This window comes from Falco rusticolus, chromosome 5 (genome assembly GCF_015220075.1).
Source record: "Falco rusticolus isolate bFalRus1 chromosome 5, bFalRus1.pri, whole genome shotgun sequence".
Classification (NCBI taxonomy): Eukaryota; Metazoa; Chordata; class Aves; order Falconiformes; family Falconidae; genus Falco; species Falco rusticolus.
The window spans coordinates 55,975,237-55,993,479 of NC_051191.1; the positions used below are offsets into that span (position 1 = coordinate 55,975,237).

At 40.0% G+C, this 18,243-nt stretch overlaps 1 protein-coding gene across 3 annotated transcripts in view; it reads right to left on the bottom strand.

The window, feature by feature from the left end:
• The window catches only part of EP300 (E1A binding protein p300), a 65,805-nt gene that overhangs the window by 34,000 nt on the left and 13,562 nt on the right, over nt 1-18,243 (bottom strand). For all 3 annotated transcript variants that reach the window (XM_037390577.1, XM_037390579.1, XM_037390578.1), the window contains exons 2-6: nt 14,459-15,117; nt 5,497-5,673; nt 3,702-3,963; nt 2,821-2,934; nt 1,675-1,911 (exon numbers count right to left, since the gene is read on the bottom strand). In XM_037390577.1, the coding sequence (XP_037246474.1) occupies nt 1,675-1,911; nt 2,821-2,934; nt 3,702-3,963; nt 5,497-5,673; nt 14,459-15,117 (1,449 nt within the window). The remainder of the gene's footprint in view (nt 1-1,674; nt 1,912-2,820; nt 2,935-3,701; nt 3,964-5,496; nt 5,674-14,458; nt 15,118-18,243) is intronic.

Below are 18,243 nucleotides of genomic sequence, written 5' to 3' on the forward strand. Positions count from 1 at the left end.
TGTGTCGAGAACAAGCTGCTGTAGAAGACAACTGTCAACCTTTGCCTTAACTCTCACTTTTTAACTGCCAAACCCTACCATTTGTTTCATCTACTTAGGACTGCATCTTTTCACATCGCAGTCCTCACCAAATCCTGCTGCTTCTCATAAAATACCCCCACTGTCATGTAGGAATTACCAGGTCATGGCCTATCTCACCTGCTGCAATTCCCTTCTTAGCCACCAGCTCCTAATAATGAAACTATAGTCAAAAGTCTACACTCTCCATGCTTGGCTTTTCTACATTAAGCTTCAGCTCTACATCCCCCAAGTGCTTTTCAACCCCATCTCACTGGATCTTCTTATCAGCACTACAAGGAGTGCCCAATAAAAACACACAGAGACCAAAAAGAGTGTGTCTACTAAAAAACAAATACAAACAAACGAAACAGAGAAGCATTTTGCTTCAGAAAAAAGGATGACATTCCTTTCAACCTTTCAAGGCCTTAACTATACCATTTTGGAGCTCCTAGAAATTAACTTATCTGTAAAACACTCTAATGCACAGTAGAAAACTGTATTATTTTAACCTGATTGTTTTAAGACAGCTCTCAAGACCCTTCCCCTCCCTATTTTTTTTTTTTTTAGAAGTTGTACATACTGGAAGGCAAAGTTTTAGCAGTATACAAGTCACATGCAACCTATGAGGACCAATCACGTCATTAACAAGTCTACTCTACCCAACAGCCTTTTCCTGAGTAACTCGGGAGTAGTAGCATTTCCTTCGGCACTGAAACAGCGCATCAAGCTGCAGCCTGCAACCAGCTGCTGCTTTCCTCTGCAGCCTCTCAGGTCCTTCATCATAGAATCCCTGTGCAGCACTTATTCCATACACAAGCCTGTCATAGGGCATATAGGCAGGATCACTGCAATCCCATACAAGCCTGTGATAAAGCTCTACCAGCTCATCTTTCCTCTTTTCCATTAAAAAAAACACAAGCAACTCAAGCAAAGAGCTGGGGGTGAGAAAAATTCCTGTGACAGTCTCAAGCCATCATAATTAGATTTAATGCTTATAAAGGTCGCCTCATTTGACACCAGCGATAGGTTAGAATTAACTGCACTTCAAATTAAAATGCTTATGTAGTCTTTGGTGATTTTCCAATAAGCCACTCAGACAACTTACATCTATGTGAGTCCACATGACAGGAATCTGAGAGAAAGTCTGTTATTTACTACTTTTCCTTTTAAAAACCAACATTACATATCTGAGATACAACTGTAAAATGCTGGAGTCTGAGTGACAAGGAAGTACACTTGAGCACAAGCATTCCCATGCATGCATTTCCAATTAAAAACTCCTTAAAAGCCCGAAACTTGCACTACAGTACAATTATAAAGCTACAAAAGAACATCAAATAAAATGCTTTGGAAAATTGGTTCTCAAAAAAAATAAAGTATCATTTTTCCAAAGAAAATACTCTTCCCAGAGAACTTTTCCAAGAGAAGGCATCTGGCCCTCTACTGTTCCCATTCCACTGAGAAACTTGCTATCTCAAGTCTAAAATACTGCAAAGCCATTCCTTTTTCAAGTTAACTGGCTGTATTAAGCTAGTAGGTAAAGAAAATTTGCATTAGATATAGCACAGGAAGGTTTCTTGTAGTTTGTATTTTAACACCAGCAGATAAACTTACTCATAGGATTCATAGGGCGCAGACCCTGGGGTGACTGTCCTTGTTGCTGATTCTTCACTTGCGCCTGGGGCTGTGTCTGCATCTGGTTCCCTTGATAGGTCAGTCCGAGGGCTGCGTAGGCTCTCTCAATGGAGCTGGGGTCTATCTGACTGGTAGTGTTTATGCTGGGCGTTGTCTGCTGCCCCACACCCACAGAGCCAGTATTTGCAAGTCCTACTGCAGCTCCGCCCAGCAGCGCTGGAAGAGACACGCCAAGTTAATCAGGACAGCAGGACGTAGCCAAAGAGGTCGGTGAAAACAGGGAAAGAACATAAAGAATGCACTGGCTGTTCGGAACTAAAACATCTCCTTCTAGGAGCGTGCCGAGAAGAGGCCACGCCTGGGAAACTTGTCGTGAAACAGGGAGACAAGTTTCAACCCAACCAGCTATTCCAACAACATGCTGTTTCCCTTTGAGCTACTGAGAGGAAATCCCACTCCAAGTATTTAGGACACATCTGCTTGCTTCAAACTGAAAACAGAGGCACACTATGTCACAGAGGCCAGAGACAGAAGGGTACATACACCTCTTCAGCAGCCACTGTAATGCTTTTTTTCTTCTTGGTTTTAACAAGAAACACCATGGCTCACATTAGTTAGAGAAAAGCCCAAAATAACATTAAGAAAGGAGAAAAAAAAACCATACAGGTAACACAATAATAAAAATCCTGTCACAGATTTTTGGCAGGAAGACCAAAGGGACACAAAGAGAAGGGAAGAGAGACATCTGATGCAAAAAAAGGGTGAAGACAGAAGCAAATATCATCAGGGGTGAAGTGACACAACCCTCTGTGTGTTATGCACATCTGCCTCCAGAACCTGGCCTGCTGGAAGAGGTAGTAGTGAGAAGCCTACCATTTGGAGAGAGCTAGGATGTGTTCACCCTGAACGCTCTCCTGCCAGGAAAATCCAATAAAGCTCGAAAGCTTCCATAAACACTAGCTATCAGAGACAGAAAAATACTGCATGACTCTAAAGTAAGAGGAAAATCATGTTACATGTTCCCAGGTTCAAGAGGATCATCACTGTCACCTGGGTGCAAGAAAATTAACTCCCAACATGCATTTTATGGTTTATCCAATACACAGAATTCCCCAGTAGACTTACATTGTTGATTTCTTTTGTCCCCAGCATTTTTGAGAGGCAAACATACAGGACAGTCATGTCTCGTACAATTCTTCCAGTGCGAGATGATTTGTCGGGAAGATGCGCAATGTGCCACTGGAAAAGGAAGAATGAAAAAAATTTACAAAATACTGCCAGTATCTCCACATGGTCAACACAAACTGGACAGGGGACAACTGTTTCTCTCTGGGCACACATCTATATCAACACAGGTCAGTGAAGTATTACTTGAAGTAGTTCAGCACTAACTAGCTCTGAAAACATAGCTAGACTCCTTTAAGTACTATTGGCTCAACTAGAGCTTATTTGAATGCTCTGTTATACACCCAAGCCTCCGTCACCCTGGCTCAAAGGACACCACCATACACATCAAGCAGACTATACAAAGCAACTGATACGCCAACAATTTATTGGCACAATCCAGACAAGCCCAGGCTACCAGAAACGTAGCATACATTTTCCTTAGATACTAAGATAGACTAAGAGTTCAACGTGCCAGTAGTAGCTTAATCCCTGGCTAGCTATTGATTTGCGTCTTCCATTTAAGGGGATACAAGTAGACTCCTACTTGCAGATTCCTGCTTTGTGTCTACCCTTATCAGAAGGCACCATCCAAAGGACCTTACAGTGAGTTACGAAGTTAAGCAAAAGATCCTCACTCATCTCTTTGTGCTAGCTTGTCCCATCTAACTCGCATAAACTTTAAAGGCTCAGAGGTTGTTTATGATTTCCATTCTTAAGGAGACAGATAGGTTAAAAAAAATTCTACTTCCTGAGCCATCCCCTAGTTCTCCATCTCCTTCCAAGAGATGTTCTCGTCCTGCAAATGTTGACCACCTCTATATAACCACTCCTCCACTTACCCTGGCAAGATTTGCCCGCCTGACAATGTGTCATATGGTTCAGGACATTCTTCATGGTTCGGCAATGAGGGAGGTTGCACTGTCGCACCTCCCCGTTGGCCTGTTCTCGCCGCTGACACTTATGAGCGTGCAAGAGGAGAACGAGTTGCTGCTGAATGAGTTTGCGTTTTTCTGGATCCGCTGTTGGTGCTCCAGACCCCATTCCTTGAGAAGCTGCTGGCCCCATCCCAGCTTGCTGAACTTGGGGAGCCTGCTGTTGGCCCTGGAGAAAGTGGAAAGGAAATTCCCAGAATTAAATCTATTTTTGAGAATAATCCGTTCAGCAAGTAAACAGCAACAACAAAAATCGAAGAAGAGAAACAACTACTACATTCTGTGATTAAGGGAATAGCCCACCTATCTGTAGTTCTGGATGACTCATTAAACATACCCCTTAGTAACCGTACTGGCAATAATTATCTTGCTAGCCACAATTTCCTCCCCATATCACTCTCCTGGTCCTAGCTCTTGCCTTATCAAAGACCAGCAGAACTTTGCACAGGCTTACAAGTTAATTTGTGGTGCTAGACCAACCAGAAAATATTAATAGCACTTTGACCTCAAATCTCCTCCTCATTCTGGAGCCTCAAAAGTTACATTAATGGAAGTAAGCACCTTTTAGAGTGAATGGTTTTCCCTCTATTTCATCATAAGGTGCCCCAACTTGACTGCTCCTACAAAAGCAGAACAAAGGGGAAGTTCTGGGAACCTTTTTCCATCAGGAAACTTGCATGTAGGCATTCAAAGCAAGCATCTCCTAGTCTCTCCTAGAGATGAAGCACAACTTCAGTTCTACAGCACGTATTGTCCTGATGTCAACATCTAGTACTACTCCTGTACTTCTGTTTACTTCTTCAGACTCCTTTGCATATTTCTTCCAGGTGACATTTGAGGATTACTCAGCACAGAAGAGGGGCTTCAGAGACTCTGTGTTGCTTGCATCACTTCAGTTCAACAGCCTTCAGTTGCTAACAGACTCTTCACAGAGGATTTTAGAGGATGTTTCTGGAGAGCTCCAGATTTTTCAGGCTCAGCTACCTGCATTTCTAAACCACAGCTCTCCTGTAGCTTTTCAATACCAGTACTAGCCTTCCATTTTACAAGGAGACTTCACCAATTACTCAGTCTCCTCAGGGTTTGTAGACGTTCCAATATGACTGTAACTTCCTTATTTGCAGCCTGTCATTCTAAACGACAACTGAGATAGTAGCAACTTTTTATTCCTAGGTTCTGCTGGGTAGCAGCTCAACTACAGAAGAGTTACATGCTCTGTTCTGAATACAAGCTTGACAGCTAGGGTTCTGAACAGCAAGTTTTGGCTGCCTCTTTATTGGTTCATAACAACCAACTAGAGTTCCAACTTGCTAGTTTTCCAATGTTCATGCTCAGCTTAAAGAAATCAAGTAAAACTCACAGAACTGAGCTCTTTTTAATTCAAAGGTACAGAATTTACCTGGAAATAGGTTTTCAGTAGAGCTATTAAGATCAAGAGATTGGGCCTCCTGGGGTGTGGGGTGGAATGTGAAGCAGGGACAAACACAAGCTATATTCAGAAACGTTAATTTGGTTCCCCGCCCCCCCCCCCAAAAAAAAAAAAAAAAAAAGCAAGCATGTAGAGGTAGGACATGTTGCATGTCATACCCCTAACCGATTTAAGCTTCTAAAATAATGCAAAAACAAACATAGCAACACCAAAGCGTATTGTTACACTTTGGTTTACTACAACATTTCTGGAGACACCTTTCATTGCACTTACCATGTTAGGCATTCCTGCCCCAGGAACTGGCTTCTTGTCCATTGGAAACTGTGGTAAGCTATTCTGCAGTCCAGCTTTATTTTGCATCTGAGGCCCAAGTCCACTGGCTCCAATCTGCTGCCCAGTATTCTGACTATATGGCTGGCCATAAGGGCTAGGGTTGCTCATCATTCCCATCTAGGAATTAAAATGTTAAGATGTCCAAGTAAGATAGCTTAAGTTCACAATGGAAAAGGTGAATGAATACTTCAGAGAAGCAAGAGCCATCACAGCCACGAACCAGAACGGCAATGCAATACTGACCCACATGCTTCCCCTGCTCCTTTATGTGCCTGTATTTACCCATCACACAACCTGACAGTTCCTCAGTGAAGGCTACTTACCAACTTTGAGGTCAGCCATCAGAATTGGCCTGATCATTTCTTTATAAAAGATTTTGTTCAACAGATTTCTCATTTCAGCTTTCCCAATCATTAATTTGTACCATGGGCTATGTAACTCACAAGTTTGGAAGAACTTTTCTGCTCCCTACATCTGTGCAGACTCCAAACAGAGACAAATACCACCTTCATTTATATCAGCAGGGTTTACCCCAAAAACCTCCGACCCAACTGTCAGCCCTCCCACAGCTCATCTCCAGACAGCCATGACAATGCATGTCTGCATTTCCAGTACACAACCATTTTCTATTTAAGAATACACCATAGGCAAAGGTAACACCACACAGTCACACAGCAACTCATTTGCAGTGAGCAGTACTAGAGGTCAAAGGAGATGGTAGGAAGGAACTCTACAAACAAAAGAAAGCTATTGAACCACTCATCCACAGGGGAAGCAGATCCATATTTCATATGAGCTATATGTGTATTAAACAGTTTTAGCATACCAGAATATACCATTTGTTGCCTTGGAATGCCCCAACACCTAAAGAACAGTTAGGAGCAATCTTACCAATGAAGTTGTTTGTCCTCTGACATTTTTTTTTTTCATTCCTTGCATTCCCATCTATTTTTCATCGGAAATCTGGCCTTCCAGGACCAAAACAACTAGCCTTAAAGGACCATGAAAAGTGGAGATCTTCGTTAAGATTACCAGGTTCTCACCATTACTCAGGCAGGATCCTTGAGGAGCCATAACTCATAATAATAAATGCACAAAAATACTTCAAAGAGCCATATTGTTTCAACTCACATTAGCATTTGACTAGACAATGTTCAGTCTCCATAATGCTTTTTGGTAAGTCTGGATGTTTTCCTGCATCTAAAAAAGTGCATACAAGCTCCTATGGTAGACTTGTTTCCAATCACTCCTACATATATTCTCAAAGCATCCCCCCTTCTCAGTAAAACACCTTGTTTCTGCTCCTTACCAAGGTTCTCCAGCCCACACAGGTAAGTCACCTATATGCCCAGAGATTACCTGCAATTCATCAAGCACTCCTTTTTCAGGAGTATCATCTGCCAGCCCATTATAATAGCCTTCAGTTTGCATTTACAAAATAAATGCAACTTTAAACCCAAGCTACAGGAAAAGGAACACAAAATCCACTGAAGAACCTGTCACTTGACACATTTGATATGTGCAAGAGAATTCCCTAGAGGAAAACCCCCTCCTCCACATACACGCAATAACCATAATCATCCAGCAGTAATTCATTAGAGAACAATGAAAAGAGTATCTATGCATGGCAGACAAACAAACTATGCAATGATCAGGCAGACATAAAAAAAAACTTCCTTTCCCATCTCCTTTGACACCACCCCTGCTGCCTCTGGACTGCAATGAATACGCATGTGGTGACCAATGAGGCAGCTGCTGCCAAAACCAAACCAGGCAAGACTTCAACCCTTCCTGTCCGTTCCTCAGAAGACCAGTAAGGTCTTCTGTGCAAGCTGAGCAGAAGGGAAGAAGAATAAAAAAAATTTAAGAAGTCGACTAACACTTTCAGGACTCTTCCCCATCATCACTGCTGCCTCAAATCAACCGATTCAAGGCTTAGTGAAGGACTGACAATGGGAATTATTTCCTTAAGTAAACAAGAAACGTCTTCCTGTAAGACAGCCTGATCCCTTTGGCTCCAGAAAGAGATTTGAAAACAGGTACATCCCCAAACCCAGAAATTTCTATGCAAAATGTTCAAATTCATTAATGATCATAGCTCCAAAAGTTAGCTGACACCTGAGAGTACACTAAAGCACAGACTATGTTTATGGTGGCCATCAGTAACACCGCCCCCATATGACTTCTGCAACTACTGCTGCTATCAGCCTTAAAAAAAAACCCTAACCAAACAATTCAGAATTGAAGGCTGAAGGCCTGTTTTCACATCCTGGTGTCACAGGGAGAAATCAAGATGTCCAACTCAGACAGCTGGGGACTTCACACATAGATACCAAAGGACTGAGAGTAACTGTGGCCTAATGAGCCAGCTCCATCCTGACTGCAGGGGGAAAACCCAAACCTAGACTTAAAAAAAGCACCTTTGCTATGTCACTGAAAACAAACGCTTTCTAATGGAACTCAGGGGTGAGGTTTGACCATGCCAACCAACCTTTGTATCTACAACACAGCTGGACACAAATTTTATGTGAAACAGCTGGTTCTTTCAAGTGTACTAATCAAGTTGGCTCAGCACAAAGATCTCTGATGTTTTCTCAAGCATGAGCCATCAGCACTGTTTGGGGTGCAAAACCAGCCTTCTCAAACAAGGCTGTCTCCATGGCAGAAACACAAGACTCCACTCTCCCTAGGGCTGAGAACCATCATCCATTCCCAGGTGACTTCTGCTGTACCCCAAGACCTGGCAGCTGCAGACTACATGCCCAGCTCCCAATAGGGGTAATCATCAGTTCCCCATCTCAGCCTACAAGGGAGGCAAAGATCAGAGAAGCACCAGCATCCAGGTTTGAGGGCATGCATGCCAAACTGAAGCCAAAAGCCACACACTCAAGCAACATCTAAGAAGGATGCTAAAAAACAAATGCCTGAAGGTCTGCTGGAACAAATCAGCAGCCATCACTTGGTCCAGGTGAGATTGACACCTGCCAGATCCACAGCTGAACCTCAAAGCAAGGCCCCCAGTCCTGCTGTCACAGACCCACTAACTTGACACCAACAACATGCATGCAACTCTAGACTGAGTCAAGACAGGGTCACTTGGGACATTCTTCACCTGGCACAAGGTAGCCTTGTGACCCTGGCACAAGAAGCAGGAGCATGTTTATGTCATTTGCTGTGATATGTTGAGAAACACAAATAAGAGAAAACAAACAGGAAGAAATGGGTGATCTCATGACTGCAGAAGATAGATAAATATAATCCTGTATAATTTTATCAGTAGGAAACAACCAGAAAGACTGACGTATAGTTCGTCATCATATTAATGATCTATTGGGAGTGAGGGGCAGATAAACAATCGAGTGCCGAAAAAACAGCCAAAGAAAGATGGTGTTAGTACCACTGCATGAGACAAGTACAAGGCTTCACCTGCTATACCATACAAAAATATACATGGCTGAATCATAGCTACAAGTCAGCAAGTGCAACCTACTCACTCCTTCCTGGCCACCACCTCCTTCCACTACTCTTCCCATTTCTCATCTTACCTATCCCATCTATTGTTTTTCTTCCTGTCCCCACCTCAACTTACTTTCATCACATATGCGAGGACGTCCACACAAGGAAGAGCAGACAGAAACCCACATCACAGTAAAAGGAGAAGAGGAGGAGGAAGAAACAAGGAAAACCACAGCAGATGTCAATGCATGGTTAACAAGGCAGCAAAGGTGATCTCAAACAGTTATATCTTCTACACACACAGTGGAAACCAACTTAACTTTCCTGCCTTCAGTGGAAGCAGGGGCTGTCATTACCACAATGGTGGAAGATGTGCACCTCTCACCAGTAAAGGGCATGGATGACATGAGTTCAGGAAACATCCTAGCTTACAAGCATAAGCAACATCAGATAGGGCTGTTCAGACACTCCCCCCATCTGAGAAGAGCAACTACAGAAGTGGAGGAGATTCCCTGAAATTTTGTTCTAACACATCTTCAATTCAGAAGATGGTCAAATAGTAAAACTAGAAGCAGAGTTAGTTAATTGAGGAATATCTGTTACAGCTATGCACACAGACATCACAAATACTCTACTGTTTCTCTATAAAAACCACTGCTTCACAGACAAATATTTGGAAGACAACTAAATTATCAGCAGCAGTATTGAACAATGACCAGTTTTAAGATTTGCAAAGATAAATGTAAGCATAAAGAAGTAAAGAAACAGGTAAGTTTTAGTAATATTCTTGCAAATAATCTAACATTTGCAGTATCAACTAGGTATCTCTTATCAGGATAACTGCAGTATATGGACTAGTTTAAGACCATACTCTGGTACCTAGTATCTTTCCACATCCACATATTCACAAGTGGAAGTTAGTTAACCTTCCCAGAACAGGCAAGTTAGTTTTAGGGAATTCCGTCTGGCTCTTTAAAATAAAATTTTTTATTGTATATCACTTTTTAGTGCCATTCTACTGACTGGTAGAACATTACTAGACCCAGGCATAAGCCAATAGAAAATTTTGCCAGTGCTATCCACTGCATTCTTTCCAAGAACTGTTATCAATCCTTATTCTTTGCACTTGACTGCATAATGTTTTAAGATACCTATTGCAAGACACTAGTGTTATTTCACTGCCATCTGTGCAAGAAACTCTCCTGCCCACTCCAGAAACTTAAAACTCAAAGACAAGTCTTTATTGCTCCGTTTCTCCCCTCAAACATTCCTCCCTTACACTGACATCAAGTGAGCCATTTTCCACTTTTTCACCTTGGTTCATCAAAGACAAAGCAAAGGACCAGAACACACAACTACACTTCTAATGGATTATTGTACTTGTGTGTATGGTACACTGGGTCACAGTCTAAACAGTACGGATACAATTACATGTTGAATCAAACAACTAATGAAAATATGACAAGCAAGAACACTGATCTTCTAATAAAACAGGACACTGAATATTTGCTAACACCAAGGAACATGACGTGCTTTTATTTTCTTTATCTAACTTTACAATGAAGGTGACGTCATCTTCAATCTCTGCTACTTTGAACAGAACTTTCTTATTGTTTACTTAAATGCAGTTCTTCAGGATCTCTGTAACTTCCTTTGTCTTTTTAAATATTGCCATCAATTTTTCTTAAGTTAAGCCGATAAAACCAAGTGTATCCAATATAATAGGACAGAACACTATATATACTCAAACAGTAAGCCAAATGACAAAGAATTACTACTGGAACTCTAAATATTTCAAGTTATTTCACATGCGAGTGAAATACTCGCATAGCAGAGGCAGTAGTAATGCCATTACTAATGTGAACTGCCTTCATCTCCATTTCATTACTTGAGTAATGGAACATTTCTTGAATCAGTGGGAGATGAAATTTAAGTGACCTGAAGGCCAGATGAACTTAGTCACTTTGTGATAGAACACTTATATCACTGAAACACACACCAACTTATATACAAAATACCCTTCTCCTCCCCTAATAAGAGACTGGACAGTAAGACCATAACTGGGCACTCTGGACAGAACCCAGTGGAATAAACTGAAGGTTTGAATTAGATACAATTCCACATGAGGAATGGTTCAAACCCGGAAACATTAATTTGTTCTTATTCTGAGCTTGAATTTGCTGTTTATTTTTAAATTACTCAAAGCTGTAGAACTATCTAATGAAACAAAAAGCCTGAAAAAAATGCTTAAACACTGAAAGAATCAAAGCATTACAAGCAATTTCCAAAACTATAGAGTAATAGGCACCTCTGTCATCTTCCTAACTTGCACACAACCAAGCACACAGAAAACAAAAAGTGATTCAAGAAAGGAACACTTTTTACAATTTCTTTCCCCTGCAACCTTCTAAGGGTTCCCTTCAGGCTAGACTTTCACAGGCATTTTTAAGCCGGTACTGTTACCAAAGCAGGGTCCACACCCTCCTCCAACTGGCAATATCAACTCCTTTAATAGATCCCCTCCCTAATATCAGCACTAGCTTTCCAACTGATGAGTATAAATTGGACCAGAAGAACAATTAAAATTAAAACATTTGAAATGCTCATGTGAGTTTCAAACCTGGATTAGTTCCTCAACACTGTGTGTCATGCAACTGGCACAGAGATGGTATGTAGACAGAATTGCTTCTTTGTATGTCACTAACTGCTTACATCATACATAAAACTACACCATCAGACCACAGAATATAAGTAGCAGATTATGACAGTACAAGTTTATGTTTAACAACTGACCCCAAATCAATCATTTACATTGACACTTGGGATTTTTAGTCCTAAAAAGTAACGGGCACAACTAGGGAAGCTGGGAAATATGTGGCCAATGTGTAAAGTAAGTGTTCCACTCTACTGCTAGCCAATGTTTTGGGAGAAGAGGAAGAAAATGCCTCAGTAATTCCACAGGACAACAGAATAAAGCAGAAATCTAACCAATTCTTGCCTTCCAAATTGAGAGCCACTTAGAGCTCATCTCTACTGTTAGAAGAGCGTAACATCCTCCTTCCCAATTAGTTAACATCACAGGAAACCTAAGCTATTCCTCTGTACAAACCACCCGCCCACCACCTAAAGCAGCTAACTTTGGCAAGCTAAGCTGGTAAAGATGAACACAACCAAAGTGTCTGGTCTTTTTTTTTTTTCTCCTACTGAAGGACAGCTCCTGAATAATGCACATTTTTTGCAGCGATGAAGGAAACCTACAGAAGTTGTTACACAAACTCCCACATTAACAGCAACACAGTACTAAATTTACCAATTAAAAAACAGGCTTTTAAAAACAACTGCTTAGGGTCCTCTGTTTTCATCTACTTCTTGAAGATTTGTAGGTGGGAAAAAACAAAAGCAGATGGGTGGAGAGATAAAACAGTCAGACATTACTGTTGTCAGATTCTGCTAACTCCACTGCACGAAGTGAAACACAGGCGCTCTGCCAACAACCAAACCAATTGAAGACATTCTGGAATTTCAGCCTCCATTTCAGACTGTTCTTTCTCATCCTGCAGTTTCAACTCCTTTATAAGGGCTATACCCACCATACTTACACTAAAAGCCTCAAGTTTTTTTGTTTATTTGTTTTGTTGGTTTTTTTTAATCAGCAATTAAAGAACTAAGTATTCTTAACTATTCTGGGACTATGAACTAAAAACCAGAAGTTATCATGTATTTGGTCTGAATATTCCCAAAAGTACAAAGTGTTCTTTCTTCAGAACATCTCAGAATTTAAACAAGTGAGAAAGACAATTTAATTTTGGACTACATCAGTCAAAAGCTTGACTTTGTGTCCTTCCTTTACTTTTCCTAGATAAATGAGTTCATTACAGTGCATAACCCTACCTGAACTCCGATAAGTAAGGATTAAGAAGTTGCATTACACCCAAATACCCAATACACTAATTTTTGACCTCTAAATACAGCTTTCTGAAGATGTATTTTTTTTTAACAGCCAAGGAATAGTCAATGAGACATTGTATAATTCTCATACAATAATACTTCTAAGTTGTTACATACTTATTTCCCTGTAAACGGCATAGAAATTTTCTGCTGTAGCAATCAAGCTTTGTGACAAATTTCCTATCAGGGACAAATTTCTGAAATGACCAGACCACAAAATTAACACATTACTAGACATACAGACATATATATCTCAGAACCATTGTTAGCAGCACACTGAAGTTAAGCAAACAACTAAAATCAAAGAACTTAATTAGTAACATTAATGAGATATTAAAATCATTTTACTTAATACATTAGAAATAGCAAAACTATTTTAATAATACACAGCATAATTTTAATTTATGTTTCAGATTCATTTATAGACTATGTTACTTATCATTCCAAGCCCTCCGAGTAGACTGATTTTAGGCATTCCAAGATAGATCTACTCAGGTATTGCAAAACACCTTGGAAAAACCTTCCCCTCATCAGGCAAGAAACACAGAATACCTACCTAAAGTGAACTGAAACATTTAAGTATTTTACAGGCTTTTGATCATAACACTAAAAAGCTAGAGGAAAAAATACTGAAGTGGTTCCCTCCTCCAAAAAAGCTAGTTGTGCATGACAAAAATTAAATTTAGACATCTCTTGGCCATTTAAATCACTCTGTCTTCTCTTATCTTTTCAGTGACTCATGACAACTTTTTATAATATCCTAAATTACAAGCACACATCTATCTCCCAGTCCAATATACAAGATTTTTTTTCAGCTTTCTGGTTTACTTTACAGACAAAGCCTTCGTAAATTTTAAAACTAGAACTGAGTTGGATTAACAACCTTTTAAGAACCCAACATTTGTCTTCAGGTGTTTGCACAAGCATTCAATCTCCACTATTAATTCAAGTACCTATTTCTTAACAAGGCCAATGTATGTTTTGGCACATACATGTATCAGTCCATTCAAACCTGTATGTGCCTCTTAGCATCTGCTACAGCATAAACACTCAGCTCATTTCAGACAAAAAATACTCTTAAGCGCCACACAGAAAAAAGTACCACAACATCTAAAGGGTCCTGATGAATTCCCATCACACTGACAATACTAGCATCACATTAAATGGGAAAATACATTTGTGGACAAAGCATAAAACAGAATAAAATACAATCAACTTCTTTTTCAATGTTGCTATTAATCTATACTGCCTCAAGATTTCTAAAATAGGCTTTTTAATCTAGAAATAGTCTTGCTTGTTGTGCAAGACTCAATTTTCACCTCCCATGACTACCACAAATTCCACTTTAGCAGTATATAAACTATTTACCACATGATCCAGGGCTCTTAAAAGAAAAAAAATACTATTCCATAGAACCCATATTGCAGAGGAATAAATCTTACAAAACTAAGTCAACAATAAGAAGGAAGGTAATAAAGTCAAGTTTAGCTTGTCTTACCTTGTTCATTGCTCCAGGCTGTGGCCCTCTCAGTCCAGCCTGTCCTCCCATCTGTGGAGAGCCTTGTTGCAGTGTCTCAGCCAACAAGTTACCAGCACTACCCATTCCTGGGTTTGGGTATGGCACATTAGGTCGCCCTCTGCCTGCTCCAATTGAACCGTTCATGACTTGCCCCTGCATCATCCCCTGTCCATTGCCTGCTGCCAACATCCCAGGATTCATGCCAGCATTCATCCCTGTGTTCATTCCCATGCCAGGCTGGTTAACTGGACTGTTTACTGTTGGCATCATTCCGGCTGTGGATTGGGCTGAAGGACCCTGGTTTGGTCCACTTGCACCCATTGACATATTGGGAGAAGTCAAACCAGCCTGTGCCATGGGGCTTTTCACCATGCTGTTTAACATTCCCATTCCAGGACTATTTTGTTGGGTTTGACTGGCCATGCCTTGGCCAGGGCCACCAACCCCCATATTGAGATTTGGGGAACTACCAGCCCGTAGAAGTTCAGACAGCTGCTTATGTTTAGAGGCAGCATCCTGTGCCAGGCCAAGGCTAGTCTGCAGCTGATTAATGTCACCACCATTGGTGAGTCCCAGTTCTGTGGAGCTTATCAGTTCGTCTGGCAAGTCATGTTCCAGATCAAAAAGTGATCCAAAATCTGAAAAACAAAACAAATTTTATATGAGGTCAGAACAATCAGTAATGTCTTGAAAAGAAATCTTGTTCATTAGTTTCTATTTTTTTTATTTCAAGTAACTAGCAAAACTACACTTTCTATGTTCCAGCAAAATTCCTGTATCAGTCATTACTGAAAAATATCCAATTTGTCATGATAAAAGTAATTTCTAAACTTTATAGAGTCCAAACTAGAGAAGGCCATTGTACCTTACTCTCCCTACAACAGTTTGTGTTGAAAGATCACCAGGTATCTTAGACTATGATCTCTCAACTTGAGAGATTTGATAAGGAGAGAAAAAAAACCCTCTATTTAAAAAAATCTCACAGAGTTAGCCAATAGAATCAGACAATAATTATTAAAAAGGATTAAAAGTCTGATGGGAAAGCATGGTGTCAAATTTTTAACTTTCACTGAACTCTATTTTGGGACAGACATAGCTAATATAGTAGTATAGTTTCCAAAAAATGTTTACTATTTATAAAATAATAAATAGATGTTTGATTGTCAGTTTTTGGGGTGGGTTGGTTCTTGTTTGATTTTTTCTTTTTTTGTTGTCACTGGGTGTTTTAATATTTAAAAAAAAAAAAAAAATCCGCTATATCCAGTCATTCCCAGCACAGAATTGCAAAATCCCATTGAACTTCATTGGGCAGCCAGTATCTTCCCACAACACTGTCAGAAAACTAAGTAACCCTGCCGGCCATGAAGCTGTAAAAAAAAACAACATTGGGATGAACAATCAAATTCCCATCTGAAAAGCCCATGCAAAGCAATACGCAAGGTAACCAAGTAGAGAAAAATTACTATTTGGGATATATAGGTACAAGAATATTATACTGCATCCAGACTCAATTTACTCAAGAAAATGAGCTCTTATGTCTGCAGAAGCAGCATGCACCTTGATCTGTATATTTAATCTATGGTAGTTAAAACAAAAATAACCTAGAAAGTTTATGGCTAAAACCTGAGCCACTGTGACATACCTATGCACAACTAGGTTGTAAAGCTTAGTATTTGGAATCTGAGAAAATCTAGTAAAGGAAGGGTTTTTTAAATCTTAAGTACTGGAACATTTCAGCACCACTAATGCTAGAAAGGTCATTTCATGGATGCTCTGTAGGAGGCCAATGCACTGCATTTTCAAAAACTTCAGACCTAGACAATGACCGAAATTACTACTCATTATCTCAGCAATTGCATTTAAAAAGAAACGTCAATTACACTGAATTCTAGAGAAGCTGGCAAAATCACTTGGTCCAAACATTTATGGAAAAGGCCTACAGTTAAACAGCATGTAAGTTAGAAAAGCTCATCAGCATTAGAAATCTGTTCAAAATGTTTCACGCAATACCATACCCAAACTGCCAAACTCCAGTACTAACACAGTTTCTACAACTTTGCAACTCTTATCACATATAGGATCATGACTTAAGAATTCTGAAAATATGGTATGAGGTTGGCAAGAGCACAGGTATACCACAACAAGAGATTTTGTAACTCCATTTACATATTCTTCATTACTGCAAAGCACAATAGACAAAATGAAAATTTCCACTAAACAACTACATTTTAAACTATTAAAATCAGTTAGCCCATTCTTCATTAACATAAACCTGGTGTAAAAGTTATGCTTTGCAACACATACTAAGGACTGATCTTTCATTTGCATGACTGGTATTTTTGAAGATTCAGCAGTGAAAGAAGAATCAGAACAATAAAGCTTTTCCCAGGTTCTCCTGCGTTTAAAATAATTTAGTTTCATGCCAGTAGACTTATCTCCTGCCCCTCCCCTCCCCCCAAAAACCCACAAAAAAGCAAACCAAATTTACAATGCTTAGTGGTTAGCTTAAGAATTAAATATTGGTGAACATGGGAAGACTTACAGTGGAAGAGACCCTCTGATTAGAGGAGGATGGAGAAAGCAATCAGAAAAATACATGACAGTCTAAAATAACTTCAACAGGCATGTTAAGATGCCTGTTAGGAGATCTTTAACGTGCAAATGTTGAAGCACTACATCCAGAAAACACTCTGGCTAATAACCTGACAAGCAGTCCATGAGTGAGGAACCAGTGAAAAAAAACAATCTGTAGTTCACAAGTTAGCCTGCTGTCCAGAAAAAAAAAATCTCCTTCATGGTGAACAAACAGAACTGAAAATGAAAGTTGAGTGTCTGGAAAGAACATGAGCCAGCACAAACCCTGTACCTACAACATAACCATAAAGACAGCACACAGCAACCTCCCATCTGCAAACTGGGAAACAGCTGCTGAGGCAAAGACGCCCACAAAGCTCAAAGGCCAGTTTTGTGACTGACTGTAGCTGGGGTAAGAACTTCAGCTCCAAAACAGACACAGCTTCTAGGATAGGGTGAGTCCCAAAACAAAAATCCCCACTTCACCTTTTTTGAGGTCAGCCATTGCATATTAAACCTTTCACGAAACCACCTGGAAAGTGATCGGTAAATGTCTACATATGAAGAACTAATTTATTCTTCAAACCACAGCAGAATATTTCCTCAGGAAGACTGATCTAGAGGATTTCAGATATAACACTGCAAAGGGGCAGTGTAACTCCTGTTTTGAGAGATGAAGATTTGCTCATCTTTCTTCACAAGAAAGTATTTATCTCCTTCTGTGAAGACCTCATTCTTTTTGAAATGCCCCCTCCTCATAAATAAGAAGATAATTCCAGCTTTAAGGCTTACTTGCTCACATCCGCCTGGAGTATCCAGGTACAAGCTACCTGAGCTCCTTGGCTTGGCCATTCTGTGCCACCCATGAACAGGAAGAAAAATGTTATAAAAACCTCAAAGGGGTTTTAATTTTTTTATTTATGTCTCAAGACACAACAAATCAACAGCTGCATAAAAAAAAAAATCACAAACCAATAAATGATTGTGAGATAATCCCAACTGAATTAGTTCTTTACACCAAAAAATGTAAACTGCTCTTTCCATATAAGACTAACTTCTTAGGATTTTTAATCCTAGAGAATACACAACAGAAGATTCATCATAAAACAATAGTATCCGCTACAAGCCAAAATTGGAAGCAGTAAACACCAACCATGCAGTATTCTGGTGTGAGTTTGCTCTTTTTGCAA